At 45.6% G+C, this 18,076-nt stretch overlaps 1 protein-coding gene across 2 annotated transcripts in view; it reads right to left on the bottom strand.

Moving 5' to 3' along the window:
* LRRC57 (leucine rich repeat containing 57) overlaps positions 1 to 18,076 on the bottom strand; it is a 120,017-nt gene that overhangs the window by 19,263 nt on the left and 82,678 nt on the right. For both annotated transcript variants that reach the window (XM_085627065.1, XM_085627066.1), the window contains exons 3-4: positions 10,067 to 10,202; positions 7,173 to 7,441 (exon numbers count right to left, since the gene is read on the bottom strand). In XM_085627065.1, coding sequence (XP_085483191.1) covers positions 7,173 to 7,441; positions 10,067 to 10,202 — 405 coding nt within the window. The remainder of the gene's footprint in view (positions 1 to 7,172; positions 7,442 to 10,066; positions 10,203 to 18,076) is intronic.

Genomic DNA, 18,076 nt, shown 5'->3' with positions numbered 1-18,076 from the left:
ACAGCTACAACAGTCATGGAGGGTCTGGGTGTCAGCTGTTCCCTGTTGTGCATAAAGTTGGATATAGTAAGCTAATAAAGCTGTATTAATGCCAACTTGCATGTACACCGAGTGGTTGTCAGTGGCATGCATATGGAGCATCCTGGAGCTCAGTTTGTCTGGGTTAGCTAGCAAAGCCAACAATCTCCCAGTCTTGTCACCCTTATCGTGAGTCTTGACTATATAAGCACCATAGTCATACATTTTTATCTGCTCTATCAGTTCAAAGAGTTTTTCCCCTTTCCATCCTCAGATGATCTGGGTGGGGGAAGGGATGGATGGGTGGGGGAAGGGGGGGGGGGAGTTTTGGGCGCCAGTTTTAGGCAATTCCAGCTATGGTAAAAATTCCTCTTGTCCAGTTATCTCATCATGTACTTAGCCACGGAACCCTGCCACTTTGGCTACACAATGACCACACATAACCAATTTGAACGCCTTCTATTCCACCAAGGAGGAGAAAGCGGTGCCATTGTTCTCACTGAAATAGTTGCAGATAGTGTCTGCCAGGTCAGATTTAAAGACCAGGTCATCCAGGGTAGCAACATTAAGCCTTCAGGTAGGGATGCAGGGTCAAACGATATCCCAGGTAAATGTCAGCAATAAAGGATTATGGTCATAGAGTGATATTCAGCTCATGTCACCTGTTTGTGCATTTGTACAGAGCATAGAAATGTAGCACTATGGACAAACAAGTCAAGCATACTGGAATAGTAGTGCTCCCAGGAATGTGGGCACTCCAAATCAATATAACCCCACGCTATGACGATGCGGCGAAAGAAGCAAGTGCACTTGTTTATCAGGGAGGAAGGCAGGGGTGTGATCTATCCAAGATTCCATAGGCAATACAATTTTAGTATTTACCCACGAGTAGTGGATAATGTACCACTGTGATCAGGTGAGCAGCAATGGCGGACAAGAAAGTCGGCTTATCCTAGTAAATATTAATGAAAGCTATTTCTTTACAACCAAGTTTGCCCTCTAGTACTATATACTGACCATCTTGGTCAATAACCTCAATTTGAGATAAAATCGGAGTCCCAGGAAGTACCCAAATAAATACCCTGCTAGCAAACGCAGAATAAGCAGTAGAGTCAATTTTCTCCCGCCAGTTCTTTTGTAGTACCAGGATTTCCAATTTAGTAAGGTGGGCGCTTTGGAGAAAAGTGATCTGGGCCTTACGGTTTTTAATAAACATTTGGGCTCTATGCCTCTTGCTTGGCGAAATAAGGCCTCGCACATTCCAAGCAATTACCCTCAGAGTAGGAGCAGTATTGGTCATGGTAAACGAGCGAAAGACTGGTTTGGTGGACCCCGACTAGCATTCCAAAACCTATAGATCGTTCATGAAGTAAAATACAACTCAGTGGAAAGCATAAACAACAACCCATCGTAAGAACACACTCCAACACGTTGCACCTCTCCCCCTGCCCCCAGGATAATCGCACAGCGGCACTACCTCAAAACCATGCTGAACCAGAACGTAATTGCACCTTCAGTAAGGTTGCAGTGCACTTGTCACTCAAGGATAGAGAAAAGGGAGTTGGGGAACTCTTGATAGACAGATTGAGTTCTTGTTCCCTAGAGGTGCAATAAATGCCTCGCAGGATTGGTCATCTGGGAACTATATGCCAAATGTGTCAAAAAAGCCTCCACAGAGAGTCCAAGCCGGAGATGCTCTCAGTACCAGATCCAGAATCTTCACAAGAGGATACTCCGCTACCCCTACTCTTCAGTAGTGTGCCCCACCAATGCAGCCGGCCACACAGAGCCTCATCTCTACAGGCCCAGGCCTGTCGCAGTGTGGGGCAAACCCCACCCCCCGCATCTCCTTTATCAAGTTTGTTTGTGCCTCCGTGGTGCGGGTGAGTTCTGCAGATGCTCCGAGCACAATCTTACTGGAAAGAGGAGAGCATAAGGGATATATAGTTCACGCAGTTTCTTTTTCACACAGGGGTGTGGAATGTAATAAAACATCTACTTGTCCAAAGGACGTGTTGCTTCATAAATCTACCTGTCCTGCAAAAATATCTGGCAACAATCACATTATGTAAAAGCTCTGATATTAGCTTTTTTGATTATGCCAGGGCTCATACATTTGTAGGGTTTGAATTCTAGTAATTTACTTATTTTGCCACCTTTCCACAGATCTACATTCTGGGGCTGGAGGTTGCGTTAAGTAATAGTTTTAGGGTTTGAATGCCCTTTTGAGTCTGAGCAAACCTACTAAACTGCATGTTTTAGGGTTTTTCGTCAGCTGTTCTCGAATCTTTTCTTCTCCTTAGAAAGGTTCTAAATTTACTCCTGACAATGACAGAAGTAAAACTTCTTCCAGGGTTGGGAAAAAAGTGGTTGAAGGGAAAGTGAACTTGCAAACGCTAAACAGATTATCACATGAGCACATCTACACCTGCATATATGCTCGTGCTAAAAAGCAGTTCACAAATATTTTCTAGGAATATGATTTCTTGGCCTACTTCTGTAAATTCTTGTGAATTCAAGAAAGCCATAAATCTGCAATAATGCAAGGACATATAGCATGGATGCAAGCAAATGTGTGACTTTCTTAGGTGTGGAGTTAACCAAGACCTTTTGTTTTTATTAAAAATCTATCCATCCATCCATCCATCAACTGGCTTCAGCTCTTTCACAAGGAGCTTATCTGCACACAAAGTAGTTTTGTTCAGTGCTAGGCTCTACTGTGGCAATGTGTGCTTTTAAGGTTAAAAATATTATTGTTTTTGTAAGTGTTTGTTATGATGGTGAGGGCCAAGACATGCATTGACAAAACCAAAAGGCTTACCACGAATATCAGACCTATTGGCTTGGTCAGTGCATCTTTATTTTCATGTTTCCTATTATCTTTTTGAAACCGGTTGCACTGATTTCCCATTATGAATATCTTTTAGAAGTGCTAGCATCCATCAACGCATTTTACTAAATGTTGCTTCAAAGAAACGTTAACTACTATTTCACATTAGTTCAGTAAAAAGTTTTTTTCCTACTTTCTTTTGTGAACCTTTCATTTTGAAAGCAAGGGATCATCAATCTTGCTTTCAAGCTTCTGCAGATATTTGCACCTAATTAGAGAGCATTCTGGGAGCAATGTATGTAGAATCATATTGTTATACTTTGCAAACGTGTGTACACATTTTTACACTGGAACCACTGTCAGTAGTGTAGTCCGAGGTTAGAACATCTCCTTAGAGCGCTCCCCCTAATAAGAAAGGGTTTGTACTAATGAACCATAAATACAAGTTTGAACAAGAACAGCATTAACAAATGGACACAAATATTATATGCAGACAATGCCCTTCCCTGATCCATAATGTGGTACTTTAAACTGGCAGCCAAATGGTTTGTGCTGCAGGTCCTAATTATCCCAAGGACAGAATAAAAAAATGGAAAAACTTGTCTTTGACCCCAAACAGTATGTCCAGGGAGTCTGGCTATTGGAATTCCACACCCCTGTCTGCAAGAAAAGACGCCCTGCGCCTCTGTACAGCTGTTGTATAATCAGGGAAAATTGAGAACTTTGCATTCTCCACCTGAAAAGATTCTGTTGTACATGCTTGCCTTAACAGGTAATCTCAGTCTCAGATGTACAGGAGGTGGGCTACCACCTGCTGCAGGCTGCGAGCTGGCACCCTTTGTGCTTTTTCAAGGGCATAAATCATGAACAGATACTCTGGGGGCAACTTCCTAGTGTAACCGGTCCTCAAGGAAGGGAACCATTGAGCCCCCTTCAAAATTCTCCCATAGGCCAAAAAGTCTGATATTATTGCATCTAGCTCTGCTCTCCTGATCCTTAATCCTGTTTTCAAGAATTTTAATGTGTTGAGACATAGCGGAGAGTGAGGATGCATGATCTTTCATTCTTTCATGACTGGACCCATATCCAACACAGGAGATTCTACTTTGCACATCTGGTCAGCCATCATCCAATAGTCGTTCCTTAGTAGACGTAGACCCGCCATCAAGGAATCCATTTTATTCCCCAGAGCCTCTCTCGTGAAGCCAATGGCAGCCTGGATAGCATCCAGTTTGTCTCCGGGTACGAGGCTCGGGCCATCGTTCGTTGAGGAGGCAGGTGAGTCTAGAGTTGTCCATCCAGCCTGGAAGATCACAGGAGTATCTTCTTTCAGACGGTGCATGCGCCCCATTGCTCAGGAGAGCATAGAAGGAAGGAGAGGCGGGTCGGTCGGCAAAGAGGCGGAAGAGGCGGAAAAGCAAGGGTGCAGAGGTGAGGTGAGGGTCATTGGTAAGCCAGCTGTCCAGGAGGCCACAACAGATAAACAGGCAGGAGAGCAGGGCCTCCACAGCACCAGATGTTCAACTCTCAATCACCAGCTACAGCATCCTACTGGAGGGGAGTAAGTTCAGGTAGAGGGAAGCACTGAAGGGACAACCCCAAAGTCCCTAGTAGGGCAGAGGCATTAGTCCAAGAGAGCATTCTCAGCAGAATCCCTGCAATGTCACCACAGCGGTCTGATACAGCACCCCAATGTCGCTGCATGGCAGAGGAAGCCTCCAAGTTGACATCTTCAGGTCATTTCACTGGGGAAAAGCAGGGGTCATCATAATGCAGGCCCTCGAGTTGCAGCCCAAGTCTACTGCAATGCGGAGGTGTGGAGGGGGTCAAACTCACAGAAAAGATGCCTCCAACCAACAGAAGGGGTTACCTTGAGTAGCCAGCAGAGTGAGAGGTGAGGGTGTCACCAAGTGACCTGGTTGACTTAGGTGCCGCACCCTCACTCAAGCTGCATGTCATTTGCAGCACTTACAGGATGGTAGGCACGCAGACTCCCTATGGTGCGGTGCCAGTACCAGAGGGCCATGACCAACCGGGATGTCGTAATGGTCCCCACAGTTGCCCCACGTCTCCCATCAACTCACATTCGCCATCTTGAAGAGTGTAGTGTGAAGGTGGCAACGGTAAACCGAAAGGCAGCAGCAGTGTCGTCCCTCAACTGTCATCAGCTTCTCGTCATCTCCTCAGTATGGGACATGTCACCCCCACCCAGCAAATGGGGTCCCAGGCAGAAGGATTTGTAGAAAGGATCCGGGAGATATAAAGAGCTCCGCACAGCCCCTCCTTACAGCATGGCAGTTAGCTCCGCCCCAAGGACGACAGGTATGCCAAGACATGGGTCCCATGTTTACTGCGCCATGGGAGTCAAGCTACACACTACTGGTGAGCCCAAGTACGATGAAACTGGTCTGGGGTTGCTTGCGGTCCCTTCTGGATGGGGCTAAACCTAGATGTTCGGGATTGACTGTTCTCATGAGAAAAATAGTTGGTTGTGATTTGCTTAAGGTGGGCCTCCGTCTGGGAAGGTGTGGTGAGCAAAAAACAATGGACAGAGCGATTGCTGGCGGCTGAGATTAATTCATGCATTCCACTCGTTATCTTGTTTTTACGTATGTACCCAAGTCAATAGCATGATCATTATCGAAATCCCACTGCCTACATTTTTACACATGTAGTTTTCTGTGTGTACTCCACCAACTCCCTTCTCCTTTATGAACTTTTTTCACTGACTTTTCATTCCCTTAAGCCACAGCACTAACTAGGTCATTGCTTTCTCTGAATCTTGTTTTGTTTCTGTTGGACCACAACTGAAAGGCTCAACTCGCGGTCAGTTAAGCTCAGCATATCAGCAAAACAAATTTCAAGACCTGCTGGGATGCAAGAATGTGACTAAAATATTCATCCCTGCACAAGATGCGTGACATACAGCAGGGATGCAGAGGCAAGACTATAGTTAATAGGTATGAAACAGCAGAAGAATGAAATAACCATTAGGAACCCCCAGAAAAAATGTAACTAACTATGGGATTATGGCACAATTTCTATTCGCCAGACGATGTCCCCAAAAATCTACTGCAGTGATAAAGAATGCTGGAAACTATGCATCGGTATAGCTGTGGTGCTCACAGTATTCATGCATGTGTTTTGTTTATCCAATAAATACTCAGGGTCAGATTTGATGCAGTGCAACGCAACAACAACTTGTTGCACTGCGTCAAATATACTAAAATATGGCGCATTGCTGCTCTCTCTGCACTGGCACACACAGTGCAGCCTAGCGCCAACGCAGACACCCGTGCGCCATGATACAAGTAGCCACAATGCCGCGGACATTTTGAAGCGCCTAAGCAGATGGTGCCTTCCAAAAGGAGTCCCGGAGAAGGAAAAAGTCCTGAGGCACAAAAAAAAAACTCCTAATGGCAGCAACCACGGGTAGGAGGAAAAAGCCCTGAGGCAAAAAAAACCCTAATGGCAGCAATCACAGATAGTATGGAACCAAGGAAGAACACGACGAGGCAGGGACAGGATGGAGATGCAGAAAGTAGAGAATCTACCTTGCAGGAACACTGGAAGAAACAGGAACGAGGAAACACACCCACAGGATCGAATAAGTGTTGCAACGTCAGAAGCAAGAGGAAAAGTGGCCTTCTATTCTGCTGGAGCAGGAATTGCAAGTCTCCATTATAATTTGAGAAAGAGAGCTAAAGGCCTGGGGAGCTGCCATCTTGGACTGGGCTTCCCAAACACCCCGAAATCCGGACAAGTAAGAAAATTGAGATGCTGACAGCATATTCCCAGCTGACTGCTCCATGATAAGAATGCAGGTGTGGGAGAAGATACCATCAGGTCGGCTGCTGTAAGGTAAGTGGTTTAGTGCAACGGTTTGCCAGCCTCTACCCTGCTGTCCCCATGTAGCATGGCCCACCTATCCGGGAGCAGAGCGAAGGCTACTGCCCGGTGGGAGGCCAGAGCAACACCACATTGCACTGAAGTAATGCCTTCCCAATGCAGAGTAACGCAAGGCAGCGATTTGCTCTCCTTGCAACTTATTAATTCGCACTGTAGCCCTTGCGTTGCCTTGAACACCTTGCGTGATCCAATGGCAAATCAAGGGCTTGGTATATCTGGGCCACAATTTGGGAAATTCCATATTACAACGACAAGATAGTAGCTTTCTTACACATTTTCAATTAAGGGTGCTGCTAAAAGTTCAAAACATGCAATACAATCTAACATTCCAACACCCCAATCAACCACTGGGTTCTCTATATCTAGATGTGATGTGCTGAGATGTCTATGTTTATAGAGTTCTTACTGTACAGACCTGATTCTGGTTCAGATTCAGTTCGATGGCTTGAAGTCCTGCCACCTCATCAGGCACGCTCTGAATTTTATTCTTGGACAAGTCTACCACATTGAGTTGACGAAGACTGCAGAGCTGCACTGGCACAGTCCGAAATTGATTGCCTGAGAGACTCAGTGTTTTAAGTGCTGAGAGTTGCCCAAAGTCTGCAGGTAAACGTGTCAGGCGATTGTTATTCAGGTGCAAAGTCTCTAGCTTTTTCAGCTTGCATAACTCCATCGGAAGAGCACCTGGGAGAAGAAAAAGAAGTCAAACAAAAGTGCTCCAAGAATACACCTGATTTAGCAAAGGCACACAGACAATTATGACAGTTTCGGATGCACAGGTGACCATATACCTGTCTCAATCCAAACTTTCTTCCATGAAATTATATATTTCTTTTGAATATAAAACAGAGTAATATAAGAAACATGCATAAAACAATTGTATGCCTGAAGGGAGGTACCAATTAGTACCATTTGGTTTTTTATGATTCACATAACTGGACTAAGTGGCAGTGGTTATAAAAGTGAGGGTTATAAAAATGGTAGTATAGGTTGAAGGACAAGGGGGTGCTAGTAGAATGCTTAATGGATCCCGATCCCCATCGCAGATGACATCACCAGGGGGATCGCCGGCTTTAGCCCCTGCCCCTTCCTGTTGATGTAATCAAGAATATACTTCTTGCAGCTTGCACCCAAACGACCCGGCCACTGGCTGTGCACTTTAGGTTCCTCCTGTTATTTGTATGTCACAATGGGACGATTATAGATGGGACTCAAATATCTGCTATATTAAGTTCCTTTGGGCACGACTCGGGGAGGGGGTTGTGGAGTTCAGATTAGGATGATACAAGATGGGCTTGAACAACTGCACTGTTTGATGATGCTATGAACCTCGATAGAATCTGTTAAAAAAAACATAGGTTGAAGGACATGATAACTGGGCACCCATAGATGACACTAAATACATAACCTGACCCTGAAATCATTTTCTTTGTTCATTAGGAGAAGCTACTTACCTATAATCCTAGTTCCCATGGTGGGTATCTTTATTGAAGCCCTAAACACGGAAGAGTCTCAACCCCTTTTATTGGATGCTGAAGCACTTTATCGAGCAGTAATAAATGTAATATATGTAACTGCCTGTAGATTGTTTGAACAGAATTCAGTTGAATTTTCTTTTAGAAAAGAAACCAACTGTAACTATCAAATACACTTAATGTGGAATTAGGGGCTGATCCACTTTCTTTAAAGTAAAACAGAAGAAAGAGGAATAAATAAGACTTGACAGATAATTGTTTCATAAAGGTGAAAATGGACTACTGCACCTTTAAGGTACCATGCAGTTTTACAATCTCACAATTCTCTGCACTAGCAGCTGGTGACGTAGTTCATTTTAACTGGACATCAGGATACCATCCTATTGCTACCACTAGGAGAGAGACTGTTTGTCTGCTAATTACTTCATTGAACATTCTCATAATGTAGAATACCTTTATTGTGTAATTAAACACTTTAGACATTTAATACATTCTTAAAATAGAATAATCCCCTTAGCACTTTAAAGCAATTTAAAGTAAACCAGTAATTTGTTTCAAGCTAAACACGTTCTATGTAATAAGTACTTTTATAGTTTTGTTTTATCCCTCTAATTTTTGTTTTATCTATCTGATGTCAAACTGATCAAATCTAAGTCTGACAATGTCCTTTTTCCATCTAGAGTGACGTTAAACTCTCCACCCCACAAAAGGGTGCTGGTAGCCAGATTATCCTAGACGGTCTTTAGATCATGAAATAAAATCAGGGAAATCTGTTTTGGGACAGTATGGGTTGACTAATATGATATGTTCATTGTTTATCAGAACCTGTAATATAATATACCTGTGTTCAGTGTCAACAATCATTATAATGACAATAGTGTATTGTACCCTACACTTCTAGAGTAAGAGAATGCCTGAATGGCCCTGGATTCCTAGCAAACACCCTTTCTTACCGAATCGTACGTAGTCACCCGGTGGGTCTTCTGAAGAAAGGCTATTTTGATACTATGCTTATCAAGGTATGCAAGCATGTGCCCTGGTTTCCAGGGATTGTTAAGGCCTTTAATGTTTCATGCGAGTACTTTCAACTTAAGTATTCCTTCTGAGAGAGACTGAACAGGCTCATTACTTCATGAGATTAAAAACACCCTATTTGGTGTTTTCTGAGCACTGTATTAAAGTCACCCACAACGATTCAAATTCAGAGAGTAACGGGAATAGCGTGGCATAGATGGAGAACAAAGTTTGTAATTTGCCTTGCAATTTACCATCCTTACTGATAGGAGTTCCTGCTAAGGAAAATAAACTAATTTCTTTTTTAATGCTTTTTGTCTAAAATTGCAACGCACCTAGAGTTTTTATTTCTGTTATGCATGATTTACGCATCGTTCTTGACCTCCAAGTAGCTTAGTTTATCTTGTGCTGAATACCTTGCTCATGCGTGGATTAAGCTACACTGCTCTCATTAACTATGAGAGGAAAATGCTTGCGTGGCTTGTGTTCATTCCAATTCATGTAGGATTTGAGCAGTTGTAGCAATTCAAAAGTTTTAATATTTTACCTTGAATGACACTTATCCAATTTTCTGGTGCTCATGGCTAGTATTTTAGTAATCCAGTGCTTACAGACTTTGCCAGAATATAAGTATTTTAAATCTGCTAAATTGTGTTATTTGTGGATTGATGGGAATCCCTTTGAAAACAGTAGAATTACATTTTAGGAACAAAGGTGTTGTAAAGACAAACATTTAAAGGAATGGTTCATTCATGTTATGTAAAATGGATATGGTCTAAACTTGATCAATTACATATAAGAGAATGCAAGAGCCTCTTACTTAATTTGTTGTGATTTAGATTTAGGTTCTTCAGTGCAGAAAATGCTCCCATTATTTGCGGCAGGGTCTCAATCTTGTTATCCGACAGATCAATTGTCCTCAGGTTGCTTGTCAGTCTTTGCAGATCTTCAGGAAACTAGAGAAAGCACATATTGCTCATCTTTTTTAACAGATTTTAATGTTTCACAATAAGAATTAACTTCATCTTGTCCACTTTAACATCCTAAAGAAGGTTCTAGGAAGACTAAGTACAACAAGCCGTATGAGTAATTGTACATTTGTGTACCCTTCAATCCAACCACCACATTCCAAACTTGTTGGATTCTTCCTGTAAACTCTGCCACCACATCATGAATGTATTCCTTCGATGACACAATGATCTCAACATTAGCTACTTTTCCCTTTGAGGTAATAAAAAGACCAATGATGAGTTAAATGGCAAAGTAAGATGACATATCCTGTGATCCTTCTGAAGTCAGTTACAGTAAAATGTTGAGCAAAATTCCACACTGCATACATATTTCTTAAACAGTGGCAGGGGAAAGCTTGGGGGACAAAGGAAAGAAAACGTTAATGACCAGTACATCTTGTGGAATCATAAGCACTCAATAGTCCTGTTAATACTGAAATAACAAATGTCAGCCTTCCTACAGGTTACAATAGCCAAATGGCATTCATGCTTACATAAAGGAGAAAGTGTCCCCTGCATGTGTGCCCATCTGCATATGAAACGGGTATCCACACTTTCTTTTTTATCCTGGTGCTAGCTAATACAATGGTTGTGCAGAAACCTAGTGTTCTGCTTGGTCCTGGAGGAGTGCACCAGCAAGTCTTCATAGTGGGCATACAACTACTGTCCCATCCTGTGCAATTCATATCAAGCAGTGGCTGCAGCAAACCATGTTATTTTAATCTTTAGCATGACCACATCTTTTGCTTCTCATTCAGAGTGTGGTTTACTGACCCCTCTTGTGTAAACGCCAGCTGTTATCTGAATCCCCAGAATCTTGCACTGTCGTTTTCTGCGCATGTGAATAAAATGCAAGTCGAGCATACGTATGGTAATAGGACTAGGTGTGGTAGGAGTCTGAGTACCAGGGCAGGTGACATCCATTCTAGAAGCCTGTAGTTAAACATGGAATATAATGGAGTTCAAGGACATCTTCCCCAGACAGAGGGAGTGTATTGCTTGCGCTCCTGTGACGGGAGGGTGGAGACCCAAACAATGAGAGTGAGGGAGGATGGAGACTGCATTTCCCATAGGAATTCAATGAGGGCCTATTTAACCAAAGGCAGCCAATTAGTTCATCAGCACTATCATTTGGTAAGAAGAAGATGGTAAGGGGTGAAGGGAGGAACTGCAGTTTCTGTTCACTATGAGGACCTTTCTAGGCAATGCCTGCCCTCTGTCTGTGCCTGATTTTTGCTGTAGGAAGTCAGGTGACAGCCATGTGCAAAGATCTCACACTTAATTGTGCTCTCAATATGGATACTCCTCCTTGAATCCAGCACCACTGCTATCTGCTGCGAGAGCCATCACTTTGCACAAAGACAGTGCCTGAGGAACACCAGAAAATGACATCTGAAAGAGAACCATCCCAAAATGGTTTTATAGCTTTAAACAGTTGATCCATATGCCTTTTCTAGAAAACGTATATAAAAGTGGAATCCACACCACCCCACTTTGTTCCATTCCAAGTTGTTCTTGACCAAGAAAGGGAGTGCTTGGCAGAGTACTTGAAGAGCAGCTATGTTACTAGGGTTGGTGCCTTCCTGACAGCCAGTTTCCCAGGGGCTTTGGGACATCTCTGCTGCCTGCACTTTCTGCTGAAGAAGTTGACAATCTGCACAGGGGAAATGGGAAAGTGCCTGGCCTTGCAGGAGGAGAGACCGTCCTGGAGGCATAGATCAGCATGAGAATCAAGAGAAAAGGTGATTGCAGCAAGGAGCATAACCTGCTGTGAGAAGGTCCCCCAGCCCCTCTGCAAGTTTTCACTGTGAACTGCACCAAGAGTTTGTTAGACCAAGCATCAATGTGTTATCCCACAATCTACCATTAGCCCGAGAGACCGGAAAGAGAAGAAGCGTTGCTGCCGAAGTAAAAGCCCTGATCGTCCCAGAGGCCTCAACTGCCAAATATACATCATTAAGGGTGTCTTTGCCCAAAAGCCACAACTGCTGTATCTCAGCAACTGTCTGGCATCCGGCTGGGGAGGCCTCATCCACAGAAAACAAGTGCTGCTGTGCAGACTCTGTCCAGCGGCCACTGTTCCAAAGCAAGGCCATTACCTCAGTCCCAAAATAAGTCAAACTGTTGCTGAAAGGACAGGTACGCAAACTGCCCCCGCTGCACCATTAGAAATACAACACGGGGGCGTGGCCAACCATCATGGCCGAGCGGACGTGAATCTGTTCGGCTCTGCCCCGGGGAATTTGTTGCAGCCCATGCTTGTCCTGTACCAGTTTTGCGCCCAGAAGTGCAGGAGTTCACGAGTGACTGACAAAGTCGCCCACGGCATGTTCATTGCTGCCAGAGGACCGCCGAGAAGGACCTGAGGCGCGGGTCACCGGCAGTGCAGCGGACTCAAAGAAGATGGCGGCTGCCACGTGGCACTGAGCCCGGGACTGTACTTGGGGCCCTGCTCTGGGCCGAGAAGACCGCTGGGGGTGATTGTGCAGTGCGCGCTGCAGCAGACCTCTGATTTCCGCTACAAGGACAATAGCGGAGATCGCGCCGGGACGAGTCCTGAAGGGGCGTGGTCTGTGAAGGGCCCTCTCTCCCCCCACCCCCGAGGCAGCGGGACGGAGATCAACCACCCGGCAGAGGATGTACGCCGTGAGGAGCTGATCAGAGCGGGAGCCGGCAGCCTTATATTGGGGAAGGCACCATAAACTACATAGAAGCCAAGAACTGGCCAAGCTGTTGAATGAGCCTCCATAGTCTGTTGCCGGACTTCCAGATGGCGACGGCCAGGCAACCCTGCAGCCCTGTGGATACCTAGTGTGCAGGCCTGGGTTGCTGATAGGGGGCCACCCTTACAGGTCGTCCTCAGGAGGGTACTTGGAGGCCTACCACGGGGCAGTGAACCAGAGCCTTACCCCCACAGACGGTCAACATAGGATTTTTGGCCTTGCTCCCTGTGACCTAGCACCTAGGACCTTCATTTGAGGGGTGGAGATTGGTTCCTGGGTCCGCCTGCTGGGAGGCCCAGTCTTGCCCGCAAGCCAAATTCCATATGCCACCCAAAAAGTCCCAAACTGCCAAAGTTTACAGCTACTCTACCCCAACGGGGGCAGGGGCAGACAAGGAGGGGAAGACACAGCCTAAAGGAGACATGGCGCTAACAAGGGAGAACCTGATGGCGTCGCTGCGAGACTTCAGTGAGGAGCTCCAAGAAGACATCAGGGCGGAGATAGGGGTCTCCCTCGACGCATTCAAGGCGGAGATGGGGGGCAGGTTGACGGCCCTTCAGGCAAATGTTGATTCAGTGGGGGGCCGGTACACTGGATCTGGAGGCTAAATGTCAAGAACTGATCGACCGCATAAAACCTCTTGAGGAGCAATCTGCAGATCTACACTCCCAACTGCGAGCTGCAAGAGTTAAATGCAAAGATTTTGAAAATCGCTCCCGAAGGGACAATATTAGAGTCAGGGGCCTAGAAGAGGGTTGCAAGAGGCCCGACCTAGCGGCCTTCATGGTGGGCCTCTTCTCCACGCTCCTGGGAGATGAAAATCCGGAGGTGCGACTAGAAAGGGTCCACAGAGTGGGAACGAGGCTCCCATGCGACGACAGGAGTCCTAGAGATATTTCAGCAAAATTTAGTTCCTTCAAAGTGAAAGAACAAGTCCTTCAGAAAGCAAGAGGCCGCGACAAAATTACATTCCAAAATGCGACTTGCTCCTTGTTCCAAGATGTCGCCCAAGCCACCCTCGCCCGACGGCAACAGTTTAGACCAATTACGGAGGTCCTGAGGGAGCGCCAAATAAAGTATCGATGGACCTACCCGTTCGGACTAGCTTTCACGAATGACAACAAGCATCTTCATTGCACAGATCTGGAGGAGGACTGTGTTAAGGTTTTACAGTTTCAGCCTGCAGAAAAATATCACTACCTCCAGCTCAACAATTGGGTACAGCAACCCCAGGTGCGGCTGGCCGCTACCAGGGACCTGCTCCCAATTGAAAATTGTGCACAATCAGGGGCTTCTTCCAAGGGAACTATCTGCTTCCTGTACTCCCTCTTCCTGGCATTGAGCCCACAGGGGAACCCGAACCACCGGAAATTCGGGGGTTCTTGCCACTCCCCTAGGGGAGAAACAATAGGGATCCCTATATAAAGACATTGTCAAATACAACCGATCTAGTCACCTACGAGAGGCCCACTATAAATTTATGTATGACTGGTACCTGCACCCCCAGAAACTACATAAACTTTTTCCCGACACCACGGACAGATGCTGGAGGGGCTGTGGGCTACTGGTAGACTTTTGCCACATCTGGTGAGACTGCACAAATTGATTCTAGGCTACCCGATTCCAGAAACCATAGACCATACCCTCCTAGGGATCCGGGACCCTAACCTGAAACGTCAAACATATGGGGACTGCTCCCTTATGTGGCTGTGCTTGGGTGCCGCCAAAATGGCAATAGCAGCCGCCTGGAAGAAAGCGGAGGCCCCATCTCTCACACAATGGCACCCCAGGCTATGGCGAGTACTAGCTTTGGAGCGATTGACAGACATAGCGGAGGGTACATGAAAGGGGTTTGAGTATATTTGGTCCCCGCTGGTGGCATACTTAACAGATGGTCTGCTATTACTGGCTTGTGGCCCCAGAATAAGGGCTCTCCATCTCTTTCATATTTAGGGGACCGGTGGTCTCTTGCACAGAATGCTATGGGGGAGGGAGACTTATGCCCCGTCCAATCCACCAAACCCCACCACCAACAGACTAGAAACGCTGCGTAATCACCATGATGCATTTGTTGTTTTTTGATTGTATGTTGATTTTCTGTTTTTTCTTTTTCTTTCTTCCTTATCTAACAAAAGTTTAAACGTTGGGCAAAGAGCACAAGTATTATTCAGCTAATGTCCCACCTCAGGGTAACCTGAGGTATAGGATAGGAAAGGATAGGATAACAATTTATAGAGCGCTCGAATGCCGAGGCGTCTTGGTGCTGGTGTGAGAGAGGAGAGATCTAACAGTCCTAGTACTGATCAATTATGCCTTAGGAAACAACCAAGTTTTTATTTCCTTCCTGAACACAGTCATGTTTGGTTGGAGTCTGAGTGTAATCGGCAGTTGGTTCCACAGCGTGGCTGCACAGTGCGATAGTCTTTTCCCCCCCCCCCATCTAGCTCTGCGGACTTTGGTGGAACAGATGAGGCCAGAATTAGCAGATCTAAGACTTCTAGTGGGACTATACCACTGAAAGATTTTTCGCAAATCGGAAACACCGCTGCCATTTAATGTCTTGTGTACCAAACGCAAGGCCTTAAATTCCATACGCTGCTGTATTGGAAGCCAGTGTAGCGATTTAATGGCAGCAGAAGTGGAGTGACCTTTTGGAATATTCAATAGTGGTCTTTTGTGCCTTGTCAATGCCTACAAATAGAGCATTGCAATAGTCTAGTCGGGACAAGACTAAGGCCAGTACAACTGTTTTTCTTAGCTCCTGAGGAATAAAAGGGAACACCTTCCTCAGCAGCTTCAGTATGTAGAAGCAAGTGGAGGTTACGTGGTTGATCTGGGCAGAAAACCCCAGTTGATCATTGGAGATGATCCCCAAGTTCTTGACCTTCGTGGATGGTGTTGGGCATACTCCCGTCTCTGTCGGCCACCAGGTGTGATTCCACAAGGATGGACCGCCACCAAACTCAATGACCTCCGTCTTATCCGTGTTTATCTTGAGGTAGTTATTACTCATCCAGCTCATGATGTGAGCCAAACACGCATGGAATCTAGCGGCCACCGGCTCCGACTGTTTTGATACAGAGATGATGATCTGTGTGTCGTCGGCATAAGACACAAACGAGAAACCATGCTGTCTGATGAGACTGGCGAGTGGGGTCACATAGATGTTAATGAGAGTTGGTGACAATGCCGAACCCAGTGGAACTCCGCATGGCAAACGGAAGGTTTCAGACTGTAGACCTTCCCAGTGTAGAGTTTGCTCCCTGTCTACTAGGAATGAGGAGAGGAGGGAAAGAGCCGCCTCCCCAATCCCCACCTCCTTCAGCCTCCGCACCAACACCGTGTGGTTCACGTGTCGAATGCTGCTGACAGGTCAAGGAGGATGAGGATCGCTCTCCAGCCCCCCCCCATCCACCTGTCTCCGAATCTCCTCAGTTGCCATGACTAGCGCCGTATCGGTCGAATGACCTGACCGAAAGCCATGCTGACTTAGATCCAACAGATTGTTGAAGTCTAGGTAAGATGTCAGCTCCTGATTTGTCGCCCTCTCAAGGGATTTAGCTGCAATCGGCAGGCAGGAGATGGGCCGGTAGTTCTTAACCTCCAATGGATCAAGCGCCGGCTTTTTCAGAATGGGTCTGATGCAGGCCTTTTTCCAGACCAGCGGATAACTCCCTGAAACGATCACCTGATTTAGAATGGAAGTTAAATGATCACTAATGGCCTCAGACACCCTATGTATCACAGTCGGGGGACAGGGATCTCATGGGGATCCCGACTTGATGGAAAGTATGAATTTATTTACTTCGGAGGGAGTGAGTGAGCCGAACCTGTTCAGATGATAATGCAGCGAGGTATCCTCGATGGTAGAGGATTGACCATCATCGCCTCCCTGCCTGTTCATCCGTAATTCGTCATAAATCGTATTGATCTTAGTTTGAAAGAAATTGGCCATTTTGTTGTAAAAAGCGGAATCTGGGCAGAAACGCGTATTCTGACGCGGTTTTGATAGTACTTCAATATTTTTAAAAAGGTGCTTAGTGGAGTTTCAGTTCTGAGCCATACCAAGGAGAAGGTGCATGCGCTCTTCTAAGTTTAATTTCTTTAACTGGGGCCACCTTATTCACGGCCGTGGCTATCCAGCTGAAGAATTGGCTGGCAGCCTCGTCGTTATCCGGGGCCTGGATCGGGGGGCAGCTGTTTAGTGCCTGCTCCAAATCACTGCCTTGGATTTTGTTCCACTGCCTAATTTTTATGCTAGCTGGTTTCTTAGTATCCAGCTGAGTGGGTAGTGAGAGCTGTAGGTTAGATTTAATTACCCGATGGTCAGTCCAGGGAAGAGGGGCATAGTTACTCAGTGTAACATCAGAGTTAGTGGAAAAGATACCATCAAGGGTATGGCCAGCAGAATGTGTGGGACCCACCACCTTTTGATGGAGACCATATGCTGCTAAGTTATCAAGAAACCGGCTGGTATCGGGATTGTTATTAAGTTCCCGAAGGAGATTAAAGTCACCCAATATGATGAGTAAATTAGAATCTGTAAAAGATTCGAGCAGGGTCTGTAGAGCCAAAGAAAAAGGGGTTCTAGGGCCCGGCGGTCTATAGATAAGTATGTACTGTGGAAGTGTTGTTGATTTTCACTGCAAAACGCAGTGCCTCAGCAGGCAATTGTGTTATGGACTCACTATGCACCTTCAAGTGGTCACGGTGGATTATTGCTATCCCGCCCCCTTTACTCCCTATCCTGTCATGATACACGTTTGCGTGAATCAGGGAGGGACATAAATGGAAGATGTTTAGAGAGGTTAAGACCTTGGAAACAAGATGTGTGTGTTTTATATAATATCTGTAACTCTTGGCCTAGAAACACTGCTTGTCGCAATTGCAACTTTGTTGTTCTGATACAAAATCAATAAAAAGATTTTGAAATAGAAATGCAACACCACACAGCAGATAAAAGAGGACAGAATCTAAAGTGTGGACTTAGGACTTTTACCTGAATAAACGCAAAGGATGAAAGATGCTGAACTGAGTTATACATCTGATCGGTAGGGAAACTTGTAGTGAAACAATCTGTACCAGTGCTTAAATAAC

This window comes from Triturus cristatus, chromosome 9 (assembly GCF_964204655.1).
Source record: "Triturus cristatus chromosome 9, aTriCri1.1, whole genome shotgun sequence".
Classification (NCBI taxonomy): domain Eukaryota; kingdom Metazoa; phylum Chordata; class Amphibia; order Caudata; family Salamandridae; genus Triturus; species Triturus cristatus.
The sequence above is the reverse complement of the archived record's forward strand: the minus strand, read 5'-3'. Positions and strand labels throughout refer to the sequence as shown.